Here is a 27,053-nt window from a genome sequence, read left to right on the forward strand (position 1 = left end):
ACACTTCGATATAAAATTTCTTATTGTCAATTATTTCGGTTAAGATTTACATTTTGCTCTGTTTAAACCTTTAAAGATAACATGCGGAATTATTAGTTTTGTACTAATACTCACGTATGGTTGACTAGAGCCATGACACTACCTTGCTAACTGTGCAAACATATTTTTTATCTTAAAAACATCTTAATGCCTGTTAATTTTTTTTGTGATTATTTCTCTTTATTTTAATAAATTATATAAAATCTGGCAACTGTGTAGCGTAATGCAAATCTATCCACCGACTCTGGCCACCCACAGCTGACCGGATAAGGGATGAAGATCCCGGTGCCGAAAGTCATAGTGGCTCGCCAGAAAAGAGAAAGATTGTATGAGCATCCTATGTAAGTGACAGAGATAAAGCGGTATTACACTTTTAATTTACGTTTAAATGGGACTGTTCGTGCCAGGCTCGAAATCTCGAAAAGGAAGTGAGTAGATCTTAAGATACAATGTTTTAGATCTATTTCTAGTTTCTTTACGCGTTCGCTTGCCGCTATTGTGTTTATTATCTAGTGCAGTCACTGAAGGTTTTCGACTCCGATTTTGTTGAACCTCCATTGATTTTTATGACAATTGGTGAGTAGTTAGAGAATACCTCAAGGAACAAAGGTGACATACTGCTAACTTGCGCTTTTATCTTGGGGGTCGATTCCACCCCTTCTCGGGGGTAAAAATTATTTTATTAAAAATAATACCGTAAATCGATAGAGAATAAATTCTACGCAAAATTTGTTAAATAAAGTTATTAAAATAAATCAAAACTTTTTGAGTTATTAAACATCAAAAATTTTAATTTTTCGTGAGAAAAATCCATGTTTTTAACCGATTTTTCATAAATAACTCAAAAACTATAAGTTTTTACAAAAAAGATTTAATTACCAAAATTGAAGTTAATAAAAAACGAAATAAACTCCTTGCTTAAAAAACTAAACTAATGTTAATTGAAAGTGAGTTAGGGGTAATTGAATGTATATTTTTTTAGACGAGTACTCAAATCTAAGTATTCAAGCTTAAATAGCGGGAAAACGATGCATTTTATAAAATATACCTGCCAAACACTTATCAAAGTACTTCGGAATACCTATCAAATGATCTCCAAGAGAAGTTAATAGCATCAAAATTAAGCAAGTTTTGATGAAAATAAAAGAGCCCTTTCGAATTTTTTAGGAAAAAGTGAAAAATAAAACATAAGCCATTTCCACAAACATTAAAATTTATAGTAATCCTTACTAGAATTTCTTTATATTAGTATAAGTAATGATTTCAATAATTTTGACCGGTTTAGAATGCATATTTTTGAAAAAAAGATATAATTTAAGAAAATCAAAATTTTTAAAATTATTGTAATTTTCATTTTCTTTTGATAAAAACTCCAAAAATACTCAATATACCTAAAAACTGATATTTAACTAAATTTTAGTTTTTTCTGTACCAAATATTTTACCGTTTTTACTATTTCCGAGATTTATATCGAGATAGAAACGTTTAAAACTTAAATTTTGCTGCAACAACCATGTAACCGGGACTATTTAACCTTTTATTTTTAAAAAAGTAAGAGGTTTAAAAGGAAAAATTTGGTTTATTATCCCTTGAAATTAGCTTTCAAATGGTTTTTAGCTGAATCTGATATCGTAAAAATTGACGAAGTTATTAAAAAAAAACAACACATTTTTTGGAAAAAATTTTAAAAGATAAATTTTTAAAAATTTTTGGTGCATAAACTTTTAACGCTATTAACTTGTTCGGGGACTCATTTGATAGATATTTTTAAGTACTTTGACAAATGTTTAATACTTTAGGTTATAAAATGCATAATTTTTCCGTTATTTAAGATTGAATATTTGGATTTGGGTACTCGCCGAAAAAAATATACATTCAATTACCTATAACTCACTTTAAATTAACACTAAAATGTTCTTTTAGTAACGAGTTTATTTCATTTTTTATTAGCTTCAATTTTGGTAATAACAACTTTGTTCTAAAAACTTACAGTTTTTGAGTTATTTATGAAAAATCGGTTAAAAACATGGATTTCTCTCACGAAAAATTAAAATGTTTGATGTTTAATAACTCAAAAAGTTTTGATTTATTTTAATAACTTTATATAACAAATTTTACTTAGAATTTGTCCCTCTATCGATTTATGGTATTATTTTTAATAAAGTAATTTTCACCCATGAGAAGGGGTGGCATCCACCCCCAGGGTAAAAGCGCAAGTTGGCATCATGTCACCTTTGTTCCTTGAGGTATTCTCTAACTACTCACCAATTTTCATGAAAATCGATGGAGGTTCAACGAAATCGGAGGTAATAACTCATATCCACCTTCATTGACTCCACTACTACTGTATTGTATATTTGTGTTTATACTCTACTATATTTTTGAATTTGTAATTATTAGTGCGTCGTGGTCGTGGGTGTCGTAGGTATATAAATAATATTTTGATTATTTTCTACGTTTAATTTATTTATTGACAATGAATCAAATTAGTATATTAAAAAACTCTTTTGGTGGTTTCTCTTTTGGTGGTATAAAAAATAGTAGATACATAGATACATATACAGTACGTAAATCGTTCAGCTGGACATAGGGATCATACATTGTATGTATTTAGATACATAAATACATACATTGTATTATATTGAGATAATTGTGGCAACTGAGTTCTCTCGACGACAATATGGTTGTTAGCATTAAGGGACATTAACCTTAAAATTGACAAATCATTTCGACTGACACAAATAAACGTCAAAATATGACAATGTAGTAGCTAAATATTTTGGCCTAAGAGAATGGGAAAACTGTTTAGTTTTGAAATTAGTTTTTAAATGAAAAATATTTTAAAAATTTAATTAAAATTATTAACTTATTAATTATAAACTTTGTTTTTAATTTATTTATGGACAGCCTTGCTTCAAAACTCACTCATTCTATTCGTTCTAACAGCTCTATTGCACCAAAAACCGTACTCGAACACAAGCTTCAACTAACACAGGTTAGCTCAGTTGCCACAATTCTCCCAATGTATATGCCCTATGTCCAGCTGAACGATTTACGTACTGTATAATAAGATAAAGATATCTGCGCTTTTAACAATATCGTGAAACCGTCACTAAAAATTTAGGCAGCTGCCCAGATTCTGGCACTACCTTCCTAAAGTTATACGAGCCGCCACTGCTGCCAAGTGTACTTCTGTTGGGGTTTTTATAAGAAAAACGTGTTGCTGTCTACGTATTATTATGAAAAATTTAATGAGGTGTTCCCCGTTACGATTTACTGTCTATTCGTTAAATCACATGATTTATTTTATACTGACTACGAAGTAATTTCCTACTCCTAGGATCTCCAAGAATTACTATTTTTTCATTTCACTGTACCTAGCCTGTCCACTGCATCCTGGAGACTACTATGGAGATTTGTTCACAGTTGAAACTAGAACGATTCTAAAATCTTCAGACGGTCTTGAGTCTATTTGGGAATTCATCATCATCATCATCAGCCCATAGTCGTCCACTGCTGAACATAGGCTTCCTCGAAAAACTTCCATTCAGATCTATCCTGCGCTGCTGCAATCCAGTTGGTACAAATCCTCTTTATGTCGTCAGTCCATCTTGTGGGTGGTCTTCCCGGGTTTCGTCTATCCGCTCTCGGTCTCCATTCCAAGATTTTTTTGGTCCACCTATCATCTCTCATTCTAGCGACGTGTCCTGCCCACTTCCATTTAATTTTGGCTATGTGTTTTATTATGTCTTCTACACCACTTCTACGAATTTCTTCGTTTCTTACCCTATCTCTTAACGTTATGCCCAACAATGATCTTTCCATTCTACGTTGCGTGTTAGGGTAAGTGTCTCTGCGCCATATGTAAGAACAGGCAGGACACACTGATTAAAGGCTCTTCTTTTTAAGCTGATAAGTATATCACCTTTAAAAATATCACGTAGTCTTCCATATGCTGCCCATCCCAGAGTTATTCTTCTTAGCAGCTCAGCAGTTTGATTGTCTCTGCTAATTTTTACCGTATGTCCAAGGTATATGTAGCTGTCAACAACTTCAATTTCGACGTCTTCTACCTTTAAAGGATTGCTCGGAACTAAATTCGTCATCATTTTGGTCTTTTGGTAATTAATATTTAGACCTACTTTACGTGCTGCATCGCGGAGTTCATTCAACATATCATTGGCAGTTTTTAGGTCATCTGAAATCAGAACAATATCATCTGCGAATCGTAGATGACTGAGCATCTCACCATCGATATTTATTCCTTTATTTTCCCATTCCAGTGATTTCAAAGCATGTTCAAGTACAGTAATGAACAACTTAGGCGACATAGTTCCATGTCGAATACCTCTCCTGATATATATCTTATTGGTAGGGCCGTGCAGATTTATAGTTGTTGTAGAATTACTGTATATATTTTCTATAATATTGGTGTACCTATGATCAATTCGACACTCGTCCAATGCCTTAAGTAGTGCGGGTAATTCGATAGTATCAAACGCTTTATGGAAGTCTATAAACGTTAGAACTAGAGGTCTATTGTATTCAATTGATTTTTCAATCAAGACTTTGATGCACTGTAGGTGGTCATTTGTACCGTAGTTGGGGCGAAAACCAGCCTGTTCTTTTGGTTGGTACAGCTCAAATTTTGCTTCCAATTGATTGGTTATTATTCTGGTGTATAGTTTGTATAAATGGTTGAGTAGAGAAATTGGCCTGTAATTTTCTAGGTTCATGTTGTCACCCTTTTTATGCATAAGAATTGTAATTGAGTTATTCCAAGCTATAGGAATTTTTTGACTATACAAGCAGAGATTGAAGAGGTCTTGTATTTTTTTCAGAAGAGAAGTTCCGCCAAGTTTTATAGCTTCTGTAACTATTCCATCATCTCCCGGAGCCTTGTTGTTTTTCATTTTTTGGAGTGCATATTGTATCTCATCTTGAGTAATTTCTGGAATATCCTCAGATCCCTGGTTTTGTACCTTGTGTCTATTTTCTGGATTTATGACATTATTAACTTGGTTTGTGTATAATATAGTGTAGAACTCTTCGACTATTCCTAGTATTTTCTGTCTGTCTGTTGTTATCTCACCATTTTTATCCCTAAGCTGGAAAATTTCTTTTCTACTTGTCGTTATTTTTCGTCTCATTACCTTCATGCTCCGGTTTTGCTCTATAGTCTGTACTATTTTTTCATGTTTAAATTTCCTAATATCTCTTCTCACAGCTTTCGATATGTCTTTATTGATTGCCCTAATGGTTTGTGGATCAATGTCCCTTTCACTTTTAACTGTCTTCTTTCTGTTATTTTGTGTTGTGTTTCTAAAGTGATCTTTTCGTCTCGTTTGGTCTTTGGGCAAAAACGTGCTTGTGCCAGTTTAAGTGTATCAACTATTTGTTTGTTCAACTCATCGACATCGTTTGATATTATGGTGTGATCAAGAGTGTTATTAATGTAGTCTCCAAATGCTGTTTCGTCTTGTGGGCGTGTCCAGTGAAAGTATTTCTTTTTTAATATATGGCTTCTATCTAAATGAGTTGGTATCTCAATGGTAGCTCTAACCATCCTATGGTCAGTGTTTGTCGAGAATCTATTAAGAACGGTCACATCTTTAAATATATATTTTTTATCTGTAATAAAGTAATCTATTTCGTTGCGGGTATTGCCGTCTGGGCTCCTTCATGTCCAGCGTCTGTGTAGCTTTTTGTAGAAAAAGCTCATTTGATAAAGATTATTCTCTAGTAGAAATGACATGAAAAGCATTTCACCTCTCTCATTTCTACCCGGACTTCCGAAATTTCCCAGAGATATTTCCGATGCTTCTAACTGTGTTCCCATTTTTGCGTTGAAATCACCACCCATGACAGTGTAGTGGGCATTATTCTCTCTTATGGCTTCTAATATATCTTCGTAAAATTGTTCTACCTCTTCGTCACGATGGGTTGATGTTGGTGCATAGACTTGCATGAACTTAACAGTACATTTTTTATTTAACTGTATATTTATATAAATTACTCTCTCAGATATTGCTTTTACTAACACCAAATTTTTGGAGAGTTTTTCTTGTGTATTATGATGCCTACTCCTTCTACAGAGATGTGTTCACTTCCCATATAATAAAGTAGGTGACCAGAGTTTAGTGTTTCGAGAGACTCTCCTCGTCTTCTTACCTCACTGAGTCCAACTACGTCCCATTTAATATTCTGTAGTTCGTTTTCTAATTCCAGTAATCTGTCTTCCGACATCAGGGATCTAACGTTAAGCGTTGCAACTTTCATCGTAAATCGCTTTGTGTTTTTCTCAGATTGTGTCAGAACTTTGTCCCCCCCAGAATCCGTGGGACAGACTGATAGATCAGTGTGAGACTCTGGGTTTTGAACCCTACTCACCTGGGGTAATCTTCCTTTATTATCTGACATTTCATTTTTCGAGGGAAAATGGCAATTTAAAACGCCGCGCTAGCCATGCGTGTTGGCGAGTTTAAGAGGAAAGAATAGATAGTGTGAATAAAATAGTGACCCGTCTGCCCTCGGAAACCTAATAGCTATTCGGGGTCGGAAGAAAACAAGAGTTAGCCAAGGGAGGCTGATAGGATAGATCAAAGAACATTTCACTTAAGGCCAGTTGAAGAAGAGTGAAATGTGAAGGCCCTCATGACTCGCCAGGTGCGATTCATGAGCGTATGAGTATTTATGAATATTGTGTTCCCGCTCATACATCGTAGTGACTACAGACTGTATGGCTCGTCCAGCATGCCATAGCATGTACAACTGGGGGCACGACATATTGCGCTGCAAACCTCGTACCCCCCGAAGTCCATGGCCTGACCACATTTGGGAATTAGCGTGCGCGTACTATCTGAGTCTAGTATATTTGTTTAGGTACATTTATTTCCGAAGCAGATTGTAAATGTAATGCTTTAACAATATAATTAAAAAAAGTTTCTAATTTAAAGTAAAATTTAATAACATTAGGTCATTATGTTACCTATTGGCCCACTTACCACGTGTGGGAGTCATATGTTGCCCTAGGGTCGTAGCCATAGGAATTTTATCCATCCTTTGGATTTTGCCATGTTGGCATCTATATAAGACTTTTAGTCTATTTTTGAAAGGCTTTGACCTTTGTATTTTTTGGTTGACTCACCATGTTCTTGTAACACTGATGATGCTCTTGTTAGAGGGCGAAAACGTTTTGTTTCTATGTTTGTAGCCCTATAGGGGCTTTTTAAACTTATATAGCTTTTACCAAACCAAAATTTTTTTATTAAATTTTACTTGTAATTAATTGTAGAGAGCCAGCTACAGGAAATTTTTTCTTGTGGATTTCTAATTTAATCTAATGAGTAAAATATAACCTTTATATAACTTAGTATACTTACTTCTTTGTTTGATTTGTAGACTTCAGTTAAAGCCTGAACGTCATTGGGATTTTCTTGTAACTTTCTCATTGCCGAAAGTCTTTGGGATATAATAGATCCAATATCCACGGAAATCTAAAAAAAAAAAACGAATAACTTTATTACTTTGTAAACGGGTAAAACCCGGCAAAAGAGTAGCGAAAAATACACCCCATTTGGACACTAGTTTTATTGTTAACAAGAAAATAATCCTTTTAAATTTCCCTTCATCTTGTGGAAGAATGTTTTCCTTCAAATCAATCAACAACGTTTATACCAGCGTTAATTTACATGCTCCTACCAATGAATCAAACAACAAAGAGCCAGAATCTTTAGTAAATGATGGAAAAGATTAGAAGAAACAATAGAAAACACCATTCTGTTATTTTAATTGGTGACAACCAATGGTGGTTTTAATCCACAACTTGGCCGAGAAAGAAAACATAATAATATTGTTGGTATCGTACACGTAAGGAAAAATAAAAATGAGGAATGTCTGATTGATGTCTGCAAGAACTGTGATTTGGTTTTAAAATACATATTCTTCAAACATCTACCTTGAAAAGCCCAAAACCTGAAAAATCCATCTAGTGGATATACTATCATAGTGAATACTATCTCTAAGAATACCAACTAAAGCTAATGCCAATATTGATTCAGATTATTCTTTATCACTTCATTAGTAAAAGATATTTTTCTACAACCACTATTCAAAGTGCACTTTTCTGCACGGTTTTATGTTAGCAAACTTGATATTTTCTAACAGTATAAGATATTTGACATTAGTGTGCACAAAAGTGACGTTTCTGTGCCGCAAAGTTCTTTTCTGCACAGTTGACTACCTCATTCTGAGTAACGTTATATTCTGTTTACATCGGTGGACTACCGCATTCTGAGTAACGTTATATTCTGTTTACATCCGTGGTTAAACTTTAGACAAATATATAACCTATAAGACAATTATTATATTTAACTATAGCATAGAAACTAAATTATGGATGTTACAACTGTTTTATTTTACAATTTTATTCTTATTAAACATTTTATAATTATCAAATAACCAATAAGGATTTAGCAACCTGTGCAAGAGACGTCGAATGAAGTAGGTTTTGTGTAAATCCGTGACTGCATAAATATAATGTCAATAATGTGTAATAATTGTTTAAATTTAAACAAATTAAGGCAGTGCATTAATTTTTTAACTGATTTCTGTGCAATTTATTTAGGTATAAGGAATTTAAATTGATTAGTAGGTATTAATTAAATACAGTTTAAAATTTATCACATAGTTATTTATTATAATTAATCGTCGTTTGGAAATTGTGATTTTTATTTTTAGGAAAAACTGTGCTTGTAGAAAAAGTATAGTGTGAAACACGTGCAGAAAGGTAATTTCTCACTCGTTTGAATTGCGGCACTCGCTTACGCTCGTACCGCAACTTTTCAAACTCGTGAGAAATTAGTACCTTTCTGCACTTGTACAATATACTATTTCCTAACTAGTGCGGAAAGTCATACTTTTCCTCACGCGATTGCAGTTTGCCGAACGACGCGAAGCGGAGTTAGTTAGGTGGCTCTACTCGAGTTACTTGGGAACAAAAAAAGAATGAAGAAAATTGCTCCATGGAAAGCCAAGAAAATGCATTTTTTTAACGTACACCGATTTTGAACTTTGATATTCCATTTTCTTCAAGCTAACTTTTGATTGAAATTTTGGTATTTTTGGAAATTTCCCCTCGCAATACCGATAGTTTTTATTATTATAATATATGTTATGAGTTTTTTAAAGATATGAAAATTTTTTGTGGAGAAAGAGAACCGAAATAAAAAAGTAATGGTTTGAAAGTTACCATTATATTGTTTATATCTTTGCCGTACATACCGGTCAACTTTGAGCGGTTGTATCTCAGGAACCACTCATCGCAATTTAACGTTTTTTCTTTTAGAAGAAGCGTCCTGCCGCGTTCTTTCCAGTACCGTTTTCATAAATTAATTTAATTCAATAGTTGCCGAGATATTCTATTTGTTTATAAGCCAAAAAATTGTTTATAATTTCAAAATATTCCTGAGGTCTCTTAAATAGTCCAATTTCAATTCTGTAAAGTACATTAGATAGGTATAGTGCCTTTTTATGCAAAAATCATGGTTATTCTTATGTACCACATTTATGGTGGTTATTTTTTTGCGACCGTAAATTGTTAATTAACAATTTAATTGTTGCTAAACTGTTCATTCAATTTCCATCGGCTTCTGAAAGTATAATCTATATGAAAAGAGCTTTTATGCCACCAAGTTATCGAATTATTGATAAATAATTACTTGCCTAACCTTTTAGTTGAAAATTAAATTCCGAGGAAAATTTTCGTCGAAGTAACTCAGGAAAAACATGTCTTTATGCAGAATTTAATTACGATGAATTTTTGTTTGGGTGTTTTTGGTGTAAAGTTAAAATCTTTGGAGTTATAGAGCAATAATTGAAAACAACACGATTTGGGGGCGCCATTTTGTTTATAAAAAAGTAGCACACTATCTGCGGACTTTGCATATCTACATTATTAATATACCTATATGCCCGATTTTACCAACGATACCTAAACAGTTGTCTTAAGTAATTCCTATTGATAGGAACTGCCTAAGTCAATACTTACGAACAATAGCGTTTCACAACTTTAAGAACTGCTTATCTAGGAAATTCTTTCCTAGGTATTAATTTAGGTACGTTTGAACTATTTTTAATAAATAAAAAGAAGAATAAGATGACATTACCTTACTTTTTCGATTATTTGTCGTTACTATTTGTTTGCCAAGTTGGTTTTATTCAGTTTTGTACTGTGATATTTAGCTATTTTATTTGGTAGTTAGTTATTTGTGAATTAAGTTTGTCAAGTCTTGTATGTTATTTGTATATGTACAGTGAAATGGAGGAAAAGAAAAGACTTGTAAATTTCACATGTGACGAAAAAAGTTAATTGAATTGTCGTTAATGAAATAATTTTAAAATAAATAATATATCGAAAATTGCTTCTTTTATTATTAATTTTTAATGACACGACACACTTTTAGTGATATCATGAATGGGGTTTTGAAACACAACACTAGTTTGTTAGGTAGTAGGTAGACTACATAATTTTGTCAATATACCTGTAAAAAACTCCAAATGATTTTCTATGTTTTCCACACATATTATATTATTAATATAAAAGATAATACAAAATTACAACTAATATACCTAATATTACAGAATAACAGAAAAATTAAGGTAAGAAGCAAATTATTGACAAACGTCACAAGTACATTAGTCAAAATTGTAAAAATATAACCTGACTGTCAACGATAACTAATGCCTAAAATTTAGGGAGATCGAAAACCGTATCCTAACATAAGGTAATGCTTAAGCGGTTTAGGCAATTCTTATCGTATGGTGAAATCCGTTTTAGAGTTAGGAAGTACCTAAACCCACTTAGGTAATTCTTAAATATTTAGGTATCGTTTGTGAAATCGGGCAATAGACTCACAAGATTCGATTCCAGCAATAAAATTGCTGGTAAATAACTTTTTCCACCTACCTCTACCGAAAGTATACTTTTCCGGACCTGATTGTAGGGAGCAAAGTTGTACTTTTCCTCCCTAGGGAGGAAAATATTTTTCCTCCCTAGGGAGGAAAAGTAAAAGTGACGTCATGGTATTTCATTCATGAAATATAACTTATTGACGCCCTGTATAGTATAATATCTATTTTCTATTACGAAGAAGTATCTATACATTTTAACGTTTATTTATAAAACATCCTGTATTTTGCAGAATGATAAAAAACAGTAAATTGTTATTTTGATTTAACAATGTTTACATTAATAATTTGACTTATATTTGACAGTTGACAGTTATATTGTACCTACTTGTTGTTTTAGTTCTAATACATTTTGTTGGTTAGTTACATAAATAAATTAAATAAAAATGAAAAAATGACTTGTTATTTGAGGAAGGTGGAAAACCCATATGTATAACATGGGAGTAAAGTGCCTTTTCCTCCCTTGAATGATTACTGCCCTCCGCTACGCGTCGGGCAGTAAACTTCATTCTCGGGAGGAAAAGTTACACTTTCCTCCCTTGTTATACAAATAGCTATTCCTTGTATTTTGCTAATTGTACAAAAGAACCATCCTGGAACACCTAACATTGACACGACATTCACAAACGTTATAATGACGTTTAGAAACCACTCAGCAGGTTTGGGAGCATGACACATACATTGAAGGATATGCATTTCCGTAGTATGAATTTGGTAGGAATTTAGTTTGAACGTATTTTTGAATGAAGTTTAGTATTCCCAAAGACGCTTTACATTTGTATGCGAAGGGACAAATAATAGAGCAAGTAACGACCATAATATATTTGGGAGCAAACGTCAATTGCTAGTGTGAAAAATGCAAAGTTTTCCCGTTATTTCGCTTTGAATATTTCAAATTATGTATTTGACGAAAAAGCTAACCTTTAACATGCCGTATCTCGATTTGTGTTGGTCGTAAAAATATTATAGAAAAAGAATTTGGATTGTGTTACTAAAAGGCACAATTCCAATAGCTACAGTTTGTTTTATTAAATGCATATTTTTCGAGTTATTCTCAAAAAACCCTCTAAAAAAGTGGATTTTTTCGTCGAAAAACTGTTGCTTTCAATCATTTAAACGTATGCACTGTGTTTCCAAATGCCGAAAACGTGGTCATTGCCAGTCAAAATAACGTCGTACATGGCTCACTTGTCCCTGAGCTATGAATAAGAATACATCCGGTCTGATCCTTATACCTGCGTATTACGACTCTACGTTGGTATAAGAAAGTTTTTACCTCAGGACCACGTTTTCAGCATTTTGAACCACTTTGTTGCTCTAAATTAATACAAATAAATAATGTAAATAAATAGAGGGGATCACTCATACACTCTGTATTTGTCTCAAATATTTCTCAATGGCCCTAACCCTGACACTAATAATTTTTATAGAGCGTGCTATTATTTATTTCCTCTTAAAAGTTTATTTTTAACAAACTTACCTTACTAGCTTGCGTCGGAAAAACTTGAGGACCGGGTGGCGCATTGGGCGGAGCCGGTACCGTAGGGATCTTATCATTTTTCACAGGTAATAGGGATGGCTTCGAAGGAGCAACAGTAGGTAGCGGGATCTTCTCAGGACTTTGAATAACCGGTGAAGCAGGAGGAGGTTCTAAGGGCAAAGGAATGCCACTAGTAGAAGTGGTGTTGCTAGAGGCCGTGCTTGTAGCAGCAGCTGTAGCAGCAGCTGTAACAGCTGAAGGAGGTAGACCGTCGAGTTTTTTGGCTGATGGTGGTGACACAGGCATCCATTCCTCACCTTTCCTGTGGTGTTGGCCACTGCTGACTGGAAACTGGATGCGCAACTCACTGGTTCGTTCGAAAGCTGATTTTACTGGGAGCGGTACAGAATTCTACAAAATAATAACTAAAGTCAAAAATTAAAGTTTCAACCACTATAATCAATTAGGCTAGATTAAATTTAGCATATTAAAAAAACAAAAACGAAAATTACGGGCGCAGAGAGTAAAGAAGAAAAATTTCAAATAAATATGCATAATAAGGACTTTGGTAAGCGTCACAAAACACTGATTATAAAATAATAAAAAAATCAATTGAGTAATGTTTTTTTATTTAGCTTAAAAGGCTACATCAGCGCCTCATCAATATTTATTCCAGATATAGTAGCCGCACCGTTTTTTCGATAAGTCTGCGAACCTTTGGCAAGAGTGAGTCTGCAGTACGTGACACTATCAAAGACGAAGGCACAATATGATAAAGCCTCTTAAATGCCTCGAAAACTAAGGCCATTGGCATGGTACAGTAAAGTTTATTTATATATTAAGAAATTACACAATAACAATTATTAACACATTACAGAATAGGTATTAAATTGTATTAAAAAGATAAGTGTCTGAGAAACTGTAGCAAGTGCAAGAATTATTTACAAAATTAAGCTATTTATGACGTCATTGCTAGAATAAAAGAACTTTTAAGTCAGTAAGATGCAAAACACACTTTAATCAAACCGTCAAACTGACATTTGTCAGCAATGTCTCTTAAAAATATAAACCAAAGGACATCTCCATCATCCTCTTATCTTGAAGATAGTCTAAATAATGCTATTTTACTTACAGAAGCGGGAGTTGATCTGAGAAGGTGTTACGTCTCAGGAAGAAAGTGCATCAGTCAATTGAAAAATATAATCAATACGACGGAAAATGCAGTGAATGCATTGCAATCTACGGCCAAAAGGGTACTGGAACAAGCTAATAAAATGGTTGTGGAAATTAATAATGGCAGAGGGACCAAAGAAGGGCAGGAATTGATGTCGGTCATAGATAAACACTTAACTGGATTGAGCTGGAACGGGAGTCCAGAGATAGATGTTCAACAAGTAAATAATACCTTTCTAAACATAAACTCTTACATTCTTAGCATATTTGTTAACCTTCGGAAGACCAAGCGGGGGAAATTGTGACCCCAGCGTATGTTTTTCTTTAATAAATTCAAAAGTATTTTCAATTTTTAACTCATTATTTTTTTATTTGACTTTAATATCATTCTAGATATCCTCATATTTTGAAATAAAAAAAATTCCCTATATTTTACGAATAAAAAATATATTCTGAAGTTGATGTTTAGTAAAATACCGTCTATTATGTGTAATTCCAAGTAGTTTTACGCTAATGACGTCGACTTTGCTAAGTAACAAGACACTTACTCAACATACACACTACACATGACACTAATACTCATGTTGTGACTAGCTGAATGACATAAAGTCCATGTCATAAAAAAAATTAAAAAAATTAAAAAAAATAAAAAAAAAACTTCATTTTTTTGTTAATTGTCATTTTTGACCTGGGGTCATCCCCCCCCCCCCCCCATGGTCATCCGTGTAACAAAAAAAGGTTGGTCATCGGAAGGTTAAACAATACTTAATTTTCAGGACAATAACACACAAATATAACTGCCAGTCAAAGGCTTTATAGTCTCCCATTTCAATATCAAAATTAAAATGCGTGTAATGTCTCACTAACCTAATGTATTTGTGTTTTCGACTAAAATCATTAGTAAGTGAAGCAGAATTCATTGATATAAATTTTATATCTATAAACCGTCTACCCTTGTTCTAAATTAGAACCAATATTACATTATTACCGAGATGGAAATATCCTGTTTTATTTTTCACTCTTTTATAAAAAAATCGAAAGGGTCCTCTTATGTTCATCATAACTTGCTTAATTTTGATGTTATCAACTTTTCCTTGACCTCATTTGATAGGTATTCCTAAGTACTTTGACAGGTGTTAGGTAATAATAACTTTTTTGTAAAAACTTATACGTTTTTAAGTTATTTACGAAAACCGCATGCATTTTTTTTCACGAAAAATTTAAATCTTTGATCTTTAGTAACTCAAAAATTATTGATATATTTTAATAACTCGATATAATAAATTTTGCTGAGAATTTGTCTCCCTATCGATTTATGAAGTTATTTTTAATGAATTAATTTTCACCCCCCGAGAACGGGTGGCATCCACCCCCAGGGTAAAGGCGCAAGTTGGCACCATGTCACTTTTATTTTTTGAGGTATCCTCTAACTATGTACTCACCAATTTTCATGAAGTGAAAACCTTCAGTGATTGTATATACTATTTTAGCGACCAAAGACTATGATGTTTAGTTGTGCCAACTGAGATGAGAAGGGGCTCGTATACAGGGTGAGTCACCACTAACGCGACGGAAGATTACAGCGAAATGGTAAAAGATTTGAAAAAAAATTTTAATTAGTGGTTTGTAAGTTGATAAAATCTGCAAATGATAAAATCTACATTTTAAAATTATTTTGAAATATACAGGGTGTCTCAATAAATGGCGGCGTATCAAAGTTATATATTTTCTTATGGAACACTCTGTATTTTATTGCTATTTTTAATTGTCCGCAAAAAATAAGGTATAGTTTCATAAGGCTTCCCTATACCTTTGTACAGAGTGTTCTGAGTTATGTTGACATTTCTTAAAATGTAAAGTTTTAAAAGAAGGCTTATTCTCAAGTTATTTAAGAAATTATAAAAAAATACTTTTACATCTAAATAGTTGGATATTGGTTAAATGTATTCCATGATTGATTATTACACATTTATTTACAGGGTGTTCAACATTTTTAGTTTCATTATTGGATTATTCAATGTGTCATATGATGCTTATTTTAAATGGAACACGATGTATATTAATTATTAATTATATTAAACGAAGTCACCTCTTTCGAATGGTATATGGATGTCCTATACCTAGGTCTAATAGTTTTTACGTAATTTACAATTATTTAAATTCTTAATCTGTAAATCGATTTTAAAACAAAAGATGTATCTCATTGTATGACATCGTCATTTTGTGACAGTACGGTCTAGTAATTATCAAAAATATAAACATCCATGTATGATATTCAAATTTAATTGTTCCTAAAAATGAATAACCACGTTATCTACGAAAGAGTAGACATGGTACTTTGCATTGGGGAGTGTTTGCAAAATTGTATCTTACTTTCTAAAGTTTACGCTCAAAAGTAAGTATCCTGATAGAAGACACCAAAAAAGGACGTTTTTGAGAAATTTCGGAAAGTTAAATAAAAATAAACCAGTTATTTGTGATCACGTCAAGGAACTTAATGTCCTGCTTTCTGTTACGAAAAAACCCAAACACTAGTAAAGAAAAAATTTCGGGTAAATCAGTCAAACGACTGTTAGAATACTTAAGAGAAACCACTGCACTATTATCCGTATAAAACTCAACTACACCAATATTAGATCGAACAGGATTATGATAAATATTTAACTTATCGTTTATGGCCTTAAGACTTTGGAGCAGATCCTGATTTTTTTTAAATGTATTGTATACAGACCAATCTACCTACTTTTCATAACAATGGTCTAGTAAATAGACATAATTTTCATTTCATTATGATACAGTAAACAAACATTTATTTCGTACAGTTTAAAAATCGAGGGTGCATATAAATATTATTTTTAGAATCAATTTACCGTTTAAGAAAATTGTAAATTACGCAAAAACTATGACTCCTAGTTATGGAACATCCCTATACCATTCGAAAGAGGAACCTGTGTTTAGTATAATAATTTATTAACATACATGGTGTTTTATTTAAAATAAGCATCATATGACACATTAAATAATCCAATAATGAAACTGTAAATTTTGAGCACCCTGTAAATAAATGTGTAATAATCAATCATGGAATACATTAATTATAAAATAATTACCAGACCGTACTGTCATAAAATGACAATGTCATACAATGCCATTAATTAACTAAATCTTTTGTTTTAAAATCGATTTACAGATTAAGAATTTTAATAATTGTAAATTACGCAAAAACTATGACACCTAGGTATAGGACATCCATATACCATTCGAAAGAGGTAGATTTGTTTAGTATAATTATTTATTAAGATACATGGTGTTCTATTTGAAATAAGAATCATGTGACACATTGAATAATCCAATTATAAAACAGTAAACTTTGAACACCCTGTAAATAAATGTGTAACAATTAATCATGAAATACATCCAACCAATATCCAAATATTTAGATGTAAAAGTATTTTTTTTTATAATTTCTTAAATAACTTGAGAATAAGCCTTCTTTTAAAACTTTACATTTCAAGAAAAGTCACCGTAACTCAGAACACTCTGTACATTGGTATAGGGAAGCCTTATGAAACTATACCTTATTTTTTGAGGACAATTAAAAAATGAAATAAAATATAGGGTGTTCCATAAGAAAAAATATAACTTTGATACGCTGCCATTTATTGAAACACCCTCTATATTTCAAAATAATTTTAAAATGTAGATTTTATCAACTTACAATCCACTAATTAAAAATTTTTTTCAAATCTTTTACCATTTCGCTGTAATCTTCCGTCACGTTAGTGGTGACTCACCCTGTATAATATACAGGTTGACTAGAAATGCTTATATTTATTACGTTTAAAGATACTATACCCATAGACATATTAAGGATAGATATTAAGGCATACTGAGCAAAAAAGCTTAGCGCGCGGACAGTCGATCGGTGGTCTGGTTATCTCTTTTTACAAAGCAATCCCGCGCATGTGACATGTGACAGACAAAGATGGCTAGACCACTCAAAGTGAATATTGTCCATTGATATTGGCGTTACCCATCGATGCACAGAGCGACCCATACCTTGTCTGGTCTACTCTTTATTATGTCTATGACTATACCTAGTATTAATCCAATTTGACTTAACGAATTTTGATGCATTCCTTTTAGATGACAGAAAAAATGCGTCACTTTGATAAAAAGTTTTATGAAAATACTAGCTGGACCAATAAGGGCGTAAGATCTGATATAAATGAAAAATATCCTGAGAGCTTATCACGAGAATCTCTGATCGACTTAGCGATAGTTAACTTACCACCTGTACCTGAAGACATTCCTACAGGTTTTTCCACAAAACCGACAAGATCTTCGAGTTTATCATCATTAAAAAGTATGAGGAAGGTAAGTTCTCTATTTTCTGCAGATATCCGTATTTTGTATTTATATTTATCAGGAATGGTGGATCTAATATTTTGTCGAATTTATCAGACAATAACAATAAATCGAAGATAATTAAAAGAAATATGCTCATCGGGGAGTTAAGGAAATAAGTCAAGTAAGTCCAAAAGAAATATAATATCAACTGTTCCTTTCAAATAGGGAGATTTCACATTGAGGGATAAAGCAAAAAAAAACAGAAATAAAACTAGCCAAAGATGATTAGGATAGTTACTAAGAAAACACGCAGAAAAACATAGAAAGATAAACTTAAGAGAAGAAAAAGATACAAAATATATAAAAAACACACATCATAAATGAGCAAATAAATTCCAAATAATAATCAGCCGTTGTAAGAGAAATGAAAAAAACAGCAAAAGCAAAGGAAACATGTTACACATTACAATATGAAAAATATATTAAAGCAGAAGACCTGCGAAATAAAACGTAGACACAGAAATATTTACAGTATATTTTAAAAACAATTAAAAAAAACAGCGACACATTCAAGTAGTGTGGTGGAGCTCCATATTGTCGGGCAAGAAAGTTCAAGTATGTGGTATTTTTTAAAAAGCAGTTCAACGACATCGACACTTAAAACAAGATATTTTCGAACAATTCATCGAACAATTTTAGGGGTTGTCTCTTCACCCGCTAAAGGGTTAATGTAATTTGATTGAAAACTAATCTATAAAATACTTCCCTTAAAAATAAGCGTGGCGTGTTGCATTTGTTATGATTCTCGTCTTTTTCTTCTTCTTCCCCTAGCGTTTGCCTTTTCAGTTCAGGGGTCGTTATTTCTTTCCGTTTGCAGGGATCGTTGTTTCTTACTCTACTTCACCATTTCTCATGTCTTTTTCATTAAAACCTTTCTCTCTAGTCTTCTACCACACAGCCCTTCCATCTTCTCCTTGGGTTTCCTCTACTTTTCTTTACCTCAACTTATAACAGCATCCTTAGGCTCACATAGCTTTCATTTCTACGTTTGATGTGACTAAACCAATGCAGCCTTTGTTCTTCTAATCACGTCGTTCCTGATCATCAATTCTAGTCTTACTTAACATTCTCTGTAACATTTTGATTTCAACTACCTCCATATTCTTTCCCTGAATCTTTTTTACCAGCCACACTTCACCATGTAACGGTCTGATAGGTTACGAAATCATTTTTGAACTCATTAATAATTTTTAATAATTATTTTCTGTTAATCTAATACATAATTAAATTATCTAATTTTCTCGTAAAGGACTACTTGAGTGACGTCACACTTCAGCGTCTACGGAACATAGTTGTTGAATCGTTCCTTGACGTTTAATTCGTGTTCCGTGAGAGTTTGACGTTCTCCTCTTTGAAAGAGAGAGGCATGTTCGTCACTTGGCTGTTGGCTGTCTCGACGAAATGGCGGGTTGATAATTTCAACTAAATTATTTATATTTAACATCTCCAGTTTAATTTTAAAGTGAAAAGTAGTTATCAATTGTTGTTTTGGAGAAAGGAGAGAAGTGTAAAACACAAATGGAATCTGGATAAGAATCACCCGCCATTTGGAAGAAATATACAAAGTCATGGCCCTTAAAACATCTTGAGAAGCCCTGAGACAGCCATAGCCAAGTCAATCTGGGAGTATGTCGTTGGGAGCAAGCTATTGGAGCGTTCCAACTCAATTTTCATCTGGCACCTGGGCCTACAGGAGGCATGGGGTCGCACCATCCTGGTGATCATTTTAGAGGATGCAACCGCAACCTCTTTAGGAGTCGTTTGGGTTTGTTTTGGGAACATTTAGTGTTGTGCTTTAAGTAACTATTGATTTTTATATTTCAGACTCTTCGTTTAATGCACTATGTTAATTAATTTTTATTTCAGATTTAGTTTACCTTTGTTTTTTTATGACATATTTGTATATTAATATTTGGTTCCCAAACTATTGTATCTATGGTAAGTTACTTGTGTGCAACAGGTCAAGCCTAGAAAATTAGGGTTTTATACTTTACTATGGGTTTGATATTTATTTTGTAATATTACTTGCTTGTTTCCCAAATATTTTGTTTATTCGCTTTATTCCATTTGTTCGGTTAATTTAGGTCATCGTTCGGTATTTATCTTAGCTTCATTTCTATAACTTATATTAATTAATTTTACTTAATTCATCATTGTATTTTCTCTTAGTCAGGCTTATGCCTATTTATTTATATATTTTCAATATTTGTCAGTTTTAATTTAGTGGTACGTAGCGAGCGTACTATAACCATTTGGTAGAAGTCTCATGTGAGTTGTACCTTATGTATATGTAAGAGGTATTTAAGTTTTGTACATACATATAACAGGACTGTTGTTATATTCTATATCATATTTAACGATAACTTTTGTCATGTTAGAGTCATATTACATTGTTTAATTCAGAGATTGTCAAAAATCTAGTAGTTATTTTTAATAAATATTTACTTGTTTTGTATATCATTTATTTTTATTATTTCTTTATGTTCATTATTACTGATTTAATATATTTAATATTTGACAGCAGTGTAAGATGCCTGGGAGAGTGATCGAAGATCATTTTCTTGGCGCTCATGATTTGTTAGTTTTATTTAATTTGTTCTTCTTTAGCACTTATTCATATTTATACATTTTCAGTACATTATTCTTATCTTAATATTTACCTTTGCTAGTCATCATTATCTACTTTGAGCTACTGTTCTTCGACAGGCATGCAAACAAGCCGTATCCATCCTTGAGTGTCAAGTTGTTCTCTTGCATCTCTTGCTAGCCACTCCATTTAGTTTGCCTCTGTCTCTTCATACTTCTACTTCTATCCCTTTTAATTCCCCTGTCCTCAACTTCATCATTATTATCATTATATCCTCCCATACAAGTACTACTGAAAAGTAGTATTTTCTTTCTATCCTCAATTTTTATTACTTCGGCTTCTCCAACGAGAAGCTATTTTCTTTCTATTATTTTCTGTCTATTCTCATTTTTGTTCCATTAGCTGACATTAGGTTTTTTTTTCTTTTTCTACTTCTGTTGGAGTTTATCCCTCTCTTTACATTCACTCCAACAGAAGTACTTCTTTTTGTTTCAACCACCGTACACCAACGCAGGCCTTACCACACTTTTTTATATCTTTCCTTTCAGCTTTCTTCGATTTTTCCATCACAGAGTACCCCACTTAGTCACTTCGAGTTAAACCAACCCGCCTGCTGGGGACCATTTCTCGATCTGGTGTCCCATTTTCCGTTATATAGGAGCCAAGGTATTTAAATTCTCCTACTCGTCCTAGTTTTTTCCCAAGCATCGATATCCCGAAACATTCCTATTTCTCCCAACGACATACAATCCGGTTTTGACCTGCTAACCTTAAGTCCTCCCTCTTCAATACCCTTTTCCAATTCTCCAACATCCTCCAACCCCTCCCTTACCTTCTCTGTCAGTAGATTTTTAAAAATATTTAGCAGGTCGTGACTCAGTGAAAAGCCTCGATGCAAACCAACCGTTGCGTCATTGAAAATCTTTAGGTCAATCCAACACAAGTCATTCCTTTGATGTACACTCCCTCATACATATCCTTCACGAGCCTTATATACTTTTCAGGAACTCATTTCTCTCTCATACATTTCCATAGCTCTTGTCTAGGAACTGTAGAGTAAGCCTTCTCAAGATCTATAAATAACCAATGTTGCTCTCTTCTCTTCTCGCCGTAATTCTCTATCAACTATTTCAAAGCAAACAAGGCAGCTGTTGTCCTCTTTGCTGTCTAAAATATTGTTTATTATATTTTTATTTCAATTATTCTAATTGTTTCAAAAGTAGTAAACTTTGTATCTAGGGCTTTTCGTTGTTTTCCTCGTTTTGCGAGAGATGTCGCTATATTGCGTCTCAAAAGGTGGAATCATTGTATCGCGATGGTTTCCCTTAAATAGGCAGGGTTGTTAATATTCGCTTCAGAGTTGTGACTGCATAGCTTCACTGAAGATGCATGGGATGCTGGAATAGCTATATGGAGATGGTGGTCCAACTCTGAATCGAATAAAAACAAAAACTGCCTTTATTATTATTTATTATTTTACAAACTGTTCTCCTACCTACGTGTCTCTCCTATTTTTTTATATATATAACATAAACTGTATCCCTCTATAATTCTTACAGTCCTGAATGTTCCCTTTATCTTTATACAGTGGTATCATTACGCTCTCACTCCATGCATTGGGCATCCTTTCTTCCTCATATATCCTACTCATCGTTTGCCAAAACAAATCAAGCTCTTCCTCTCCTGGCAACTTTCCAAACCTTCACAGGTATTCCATCAGGTTTTACTGCCTTTCATCCTATTTAAAGTCTTGACAAGCTAACTCTCGTTATCCCCGGCATTACATTCTCATTTGGAGTTCAACATCAGATCTGAACACTCTTCCATCCGCCCTCTCTTAATCTGCCGCACGTGAGTCAAGACCTTTGATGACTTGTTCCTTGCTTTAACAATGCTGTATAACGTTTTCATCCCCGCGGGTATTTCCAACTTTTCATACAGCTTTGCAGACGATATTCCCTTAACATTAGCTACAGCGCGCTTTGCTTCCCTCTTTGTTACCTTGTCTGTAACCTAGCCTGTCCTACCTCTTTCTAGCTTCTTTCTTCTCCCAACCTTCTATTGAACCGTTCCACCACCAGGTTTCTTTGGTATTAATATTCTCAGGGGCCAAAATATAGAGGGTGGTACGTTTTCAAATTGCCACCCTGCATAAGACATAAATGTCGGTTGATTATATTCCAAGAATTTCCGTTTTATTTGACTTACTATTACTTTTTACAAATATGTAATTGTCTTAAACATATCTGTTAATATTGCACAGGTGAAGTTATTTTTACAAAAGGCAGAAAACTCTGATGATGATGACAGTTCAGATATAGATGATCAAGACTTAAGAAATTCAACTGGTGATGTCAGACCCACAGATTCATTGGAGGATGATATCAAACAGCTACCTGTTGCAAGCAAAAAGTTGCTTGGAAATATAACAGAAGAGACAAAAGTCGAAGATTAGTAAGGTATTGTTTGTGGACTATTTAGAATTATAATATACAGTGCGTCCATAAAGTAACGCATAAATTAATTATTTCGTAAACCAACAACTTTAAGGAAAAATCCTGAAACAGATCGATTTTTATTTTTAAATTACGATTTTTTCGCATATATTGTTTCATACAAGTGACGTCATGCATCTGGGTGTGATGACGTAATCGATGATTTTTTAAAATGGGAATAGGAGTCATATGATAGCTCATTTGAAAGGGTATTCAATTATTTATTCAGGAATATAAACCTTAACATAATTATTTACAGAGCGTGTTCAAAAAAAATTTTTTTCATTAAAATAATTGATACAAAAGGAAGAATGTATGTAATTTATTTCATTTAAAATACGTTTTACTGTCGTCAGAAAACAAGAAAAAATTGTTTATTTGACAAATAAAATATTGCTTTTCGCTTAAATTCAATGTTAAAGCTGCCACCCACCTGCCTCCTGGCAGTAGCGAAAATCAATGTTTATTTGTCAAATCAAATTTTTTTCTGTTTTCTGACAGCTGTAAAATGTATTTAGAATTAAATAAATTACTGTTGCTCTGAAGCTGTTTCATTGGGTCATTTTTATGATTAACTATTTAGATGGGAAATAAGCCACAATTAAATTGAAAAAATAATTTTGGGCTTCGAAACGTTAATAAAATTATTTTTTCAATTTAATTGTGGCTTATTTCCCATCTAAATAGTTAATCATAAATAAATTACATACATTATTTTTTTTGTATCAATTAATTTAATTTAAAAAAAAATTTTGGCCACCCTGTATAAATAATTATATTATGGCAATGTTTATATTACTAAATAGAGAATTGAATACCCTTTCAAATGAGCTATCACATGACCCCTATTCTCATTTAAAAAAATCATCAATTACGTCATCACGCGCAGATGGATGACGTCACTAGTATGATATATATGCCAAAAAATCGTAATTTAAAAATAAAAATCGATCTGTTCGGAATTTTTGCTTAAAGTCCCCGGTTTGCGAAATAACGACTTTATCCGTCACTTTATGGACGCACTGTATTACATAATACATAATAGAATACATTATAATATATTATGTATAGAATACGTTATAATAAAATTATTTTCCTACTGATAGTTTCATTCTACTTCTCGGCATTACTGATATTAAAAATATGAAGTTCGGAAGAAAATAAAACAAAATAAATAAAATAAAAGGATAATCAGATATTTTTCAGGATTTCCATATCGACCTAGCAGACGATGAATTAATAGAAATTTCGCGACACCGAATGTATATTCAAATAAACATAAATATTCTGTTTTTGTTCTACTAGATTTCAGGTATTTTTTGTAGCCGAGCACAAGTGCTAAAATGATGTAAGAAATAGAGCAAGTTGGTTATCCATAACAAAATAGTTCAAAAAATATAAATGTTGTTCTGAAGCTATTTTCTTGTGGCATTTTTATAATCAATTACTTTTAATGGGAAATAAGCCACAATTTTTACCAAAAAAATGATTTTATTAACGTTTCGACGCCCAAGTCGGGTGTCGTTGTATTCATATTAAAAGTAATTGATTAAAAAATATAAACTAACTATGGTTGGTGCAGTATAAATACCGTTGCACGTCATTATCTATGGTATATTTCTTTAAGTTTACATTAATAGAAATCGCCCAAATATTAGTTCTACGCATATATTATAAAATATGTCTAGTGGCTGTAATCAGGACCGGCGATAACGGGCCTGCAAGGGATGCATTGCAGGCGGGCGCCCCTGTTTGGGGGGCGCCAGAATGAGCATTTTTTCTGCTGGTATTATGTAAAACACTAAAATAAAAAAATTCATTTTTTTTTAAATGTGGTTTAATTTCGTCATAATACCCTAATCTGTGTTTGTTAGTTTTGCATATCAAATAATATACAAAAATATGCAACGCCGCAGAGAATTCTTACCATGTAGTAATATAATTTATTGGTCAAAGATATCATATTTCAACCAAACAACTTTGCTATGAGAATGCTTTGTTTATGTTCTTCAAATTTCTTGCAAGTTGTTAGTGTTGTATCATCAGTTATGAGAGGAAATGAATAATTTCTAGTAAAGTAAACAAGATTGTGATACTGTTTTCTTACCGCCCGCGCCTGTCTAATTTAATGTACCTACCTATTAATAGGTATCAAGTTAAGTATTAATCCCATAAAAACCTAATATTTAAAATAAAGATTTTACTTTAAATTTAGTTTAGAGCTCTTTAGATTTAGTATTATTTCATGTGATACAGAATAGTTTGTAAGTTGTAAATACTCTGCAGTTAAAGAATCTATTAGCATTCAATTAATATAAAATTATATTTGTTAAGTACTCAGTAGGTACATACAGGGCCGCGTTTAGGTCAATTGACGCCCTAGGCAATTCTCTAGTAGCCGCCCTTCAAACATGTACCTATCATTTTTGCGAAAAAAAAATTGCAGAAATTTTTATTTAAATAAGAATACACTAAAAATGGATTTAAACTACGATGTTTATATACCTATAACAGAAAAAATCGTGACTCCAGTTCGATCACATCAGAGAATTCTTTTCAAAAAAAAATTTTTTTCTTAACAAAATCGACAAATTGTTAACAGGTTCTTGCGTCATACTTGATGGGAAATTATTTTTAATTCTTGACATTTTCGAAAATGACCTCTCAGCGGACACGTTGGCAACTGGGATGCACAAATAAATGTGCAAAGCAGTGTCAAAATTAGGGAAAATATCTTTCAATTCACTTAGTGCAGTCATTGAAGGTTTTCACCTCCGATTTCGTTGAACCTCCATCGATTTTCATGAAAACTGGTGAGTAGTTAGAGGATAGCTCAAGGAACAAAGGTGACATGATGCCAACTTGCGCTTTTACCGTGGTGGTGGATGCCACCCCTTCTCAGGGGTGAAAATTATTATTTTGTAGATAATACCATAAATCGATAGAGAGACAAATTCTAAGCAAAATTTGTTATATAAAGTTATTAATATAAATCAATACTTTTTGAGTTTTTTTCGTAAAAAAATGCATGTTTTACAGCTGTTTTTCACGTATAACTCAAAAACTATAAGCTTTTACAAAAAGGTTATTATTACCAAAATTAAAGATAATAAAAATCTGAATAGACTCCTTACTTAAAGAACTAAACTAATGTTATTTCAAAGTAAGTTATGGGTAATTGAATGTATATTTTTTTCGACGAGTATGCAAATCTAAGTAGTCAAGCTAAAATAACGGAAAAACAATGCATTTTATAAAATATACCTGTAAAATATAATAATTTCAACCGATTTACAATTAATATTTTTGAAAAAAAGATAAGATTTAAAAAAATCAGAATTTTTAAAATTATCGTAATTTTCATTTTCTTTTGATAATAACTCCAAAAATATTCAATATACGTAAAAAGTGATATATGTATAACCAAATTTTAGTTTTTTCTGTATCAAATATTTTACCTTTTTACTATTTCTGTAGGGTAAAAATAACTGAGATAGAAACGTTTAAAGCCTAAATTTTTCTGCGAGAACCATGTAACCGCGGCCATTCAACCTTTTATTTTTAAAAAAGTAAGGGGTTTAAAAGATTAAATTCAACGTGGTTAGATAGCCATTAAAATTGAGTTTCAAATATTTTTAGGTAAACCTGATATTATTACAAAATTATTACAAAAAAACAATACTTTTTTTGGAAAAATTTTTAAAACATAGATTTTGAAAAATATTTGGTGCATAAATTTTAATGCTATCAACTTGTTCGGTGGCTCATTTTATAGATATTTCTAAGTAATTTGACAAATGCTTAATAAGGTTATGTTATAAAATGCATCATTTTCCCGTTATTCAAAGGTGAATAGGTACTTATATTTGGGTACTCACCGAAAAAATATACATTCAATTAC

General features: G+C 32.5%; 1 protein-coding gene across 2 annotated transcripts in view; it reads right to left on the reverse strand.

The window, feature by feature from the left end:
* LOC114336447 (protein Son) overlaps positions 1–27,053 on the reverse strand; it is a 91,546-nt gene that overhangs the window by 44,703 nt on the left and 19,790 nt on the right. For both annotated transcript variants that reach the window (XM_050646656.1, XM_050646659.1), the window contains exons 4-5: positions 12,488–12,898; positions 7,422–7,535 (exon numbers count right to left, since the gene is read on the reverse strand). In XM_050646656.1, coding sequence (XP_050502613.1) covers positions 7,422–7,535; positions 12,488–12,898 — 525 coding nt within the window. The remainder of the gene's footprint in view (positions 1–7,421; positions 7,536–12,487; positions 12,899–27,053) is intronic.

The sequence above is a fragment of the Diabrotica virgifera genome, chromosome 1 (assembly GCF_917563875.1).
Source record: "Diabrotica virgifera virgifera chromosome 1, PGI_DIABVI_V3a".
Lineage (NCBI taxonomy): Eukaryota > Metazoa > Arthropoda > Insecta > Coleoptera > Chrysomelidae > Diabrotica > Diabrotica virgifera.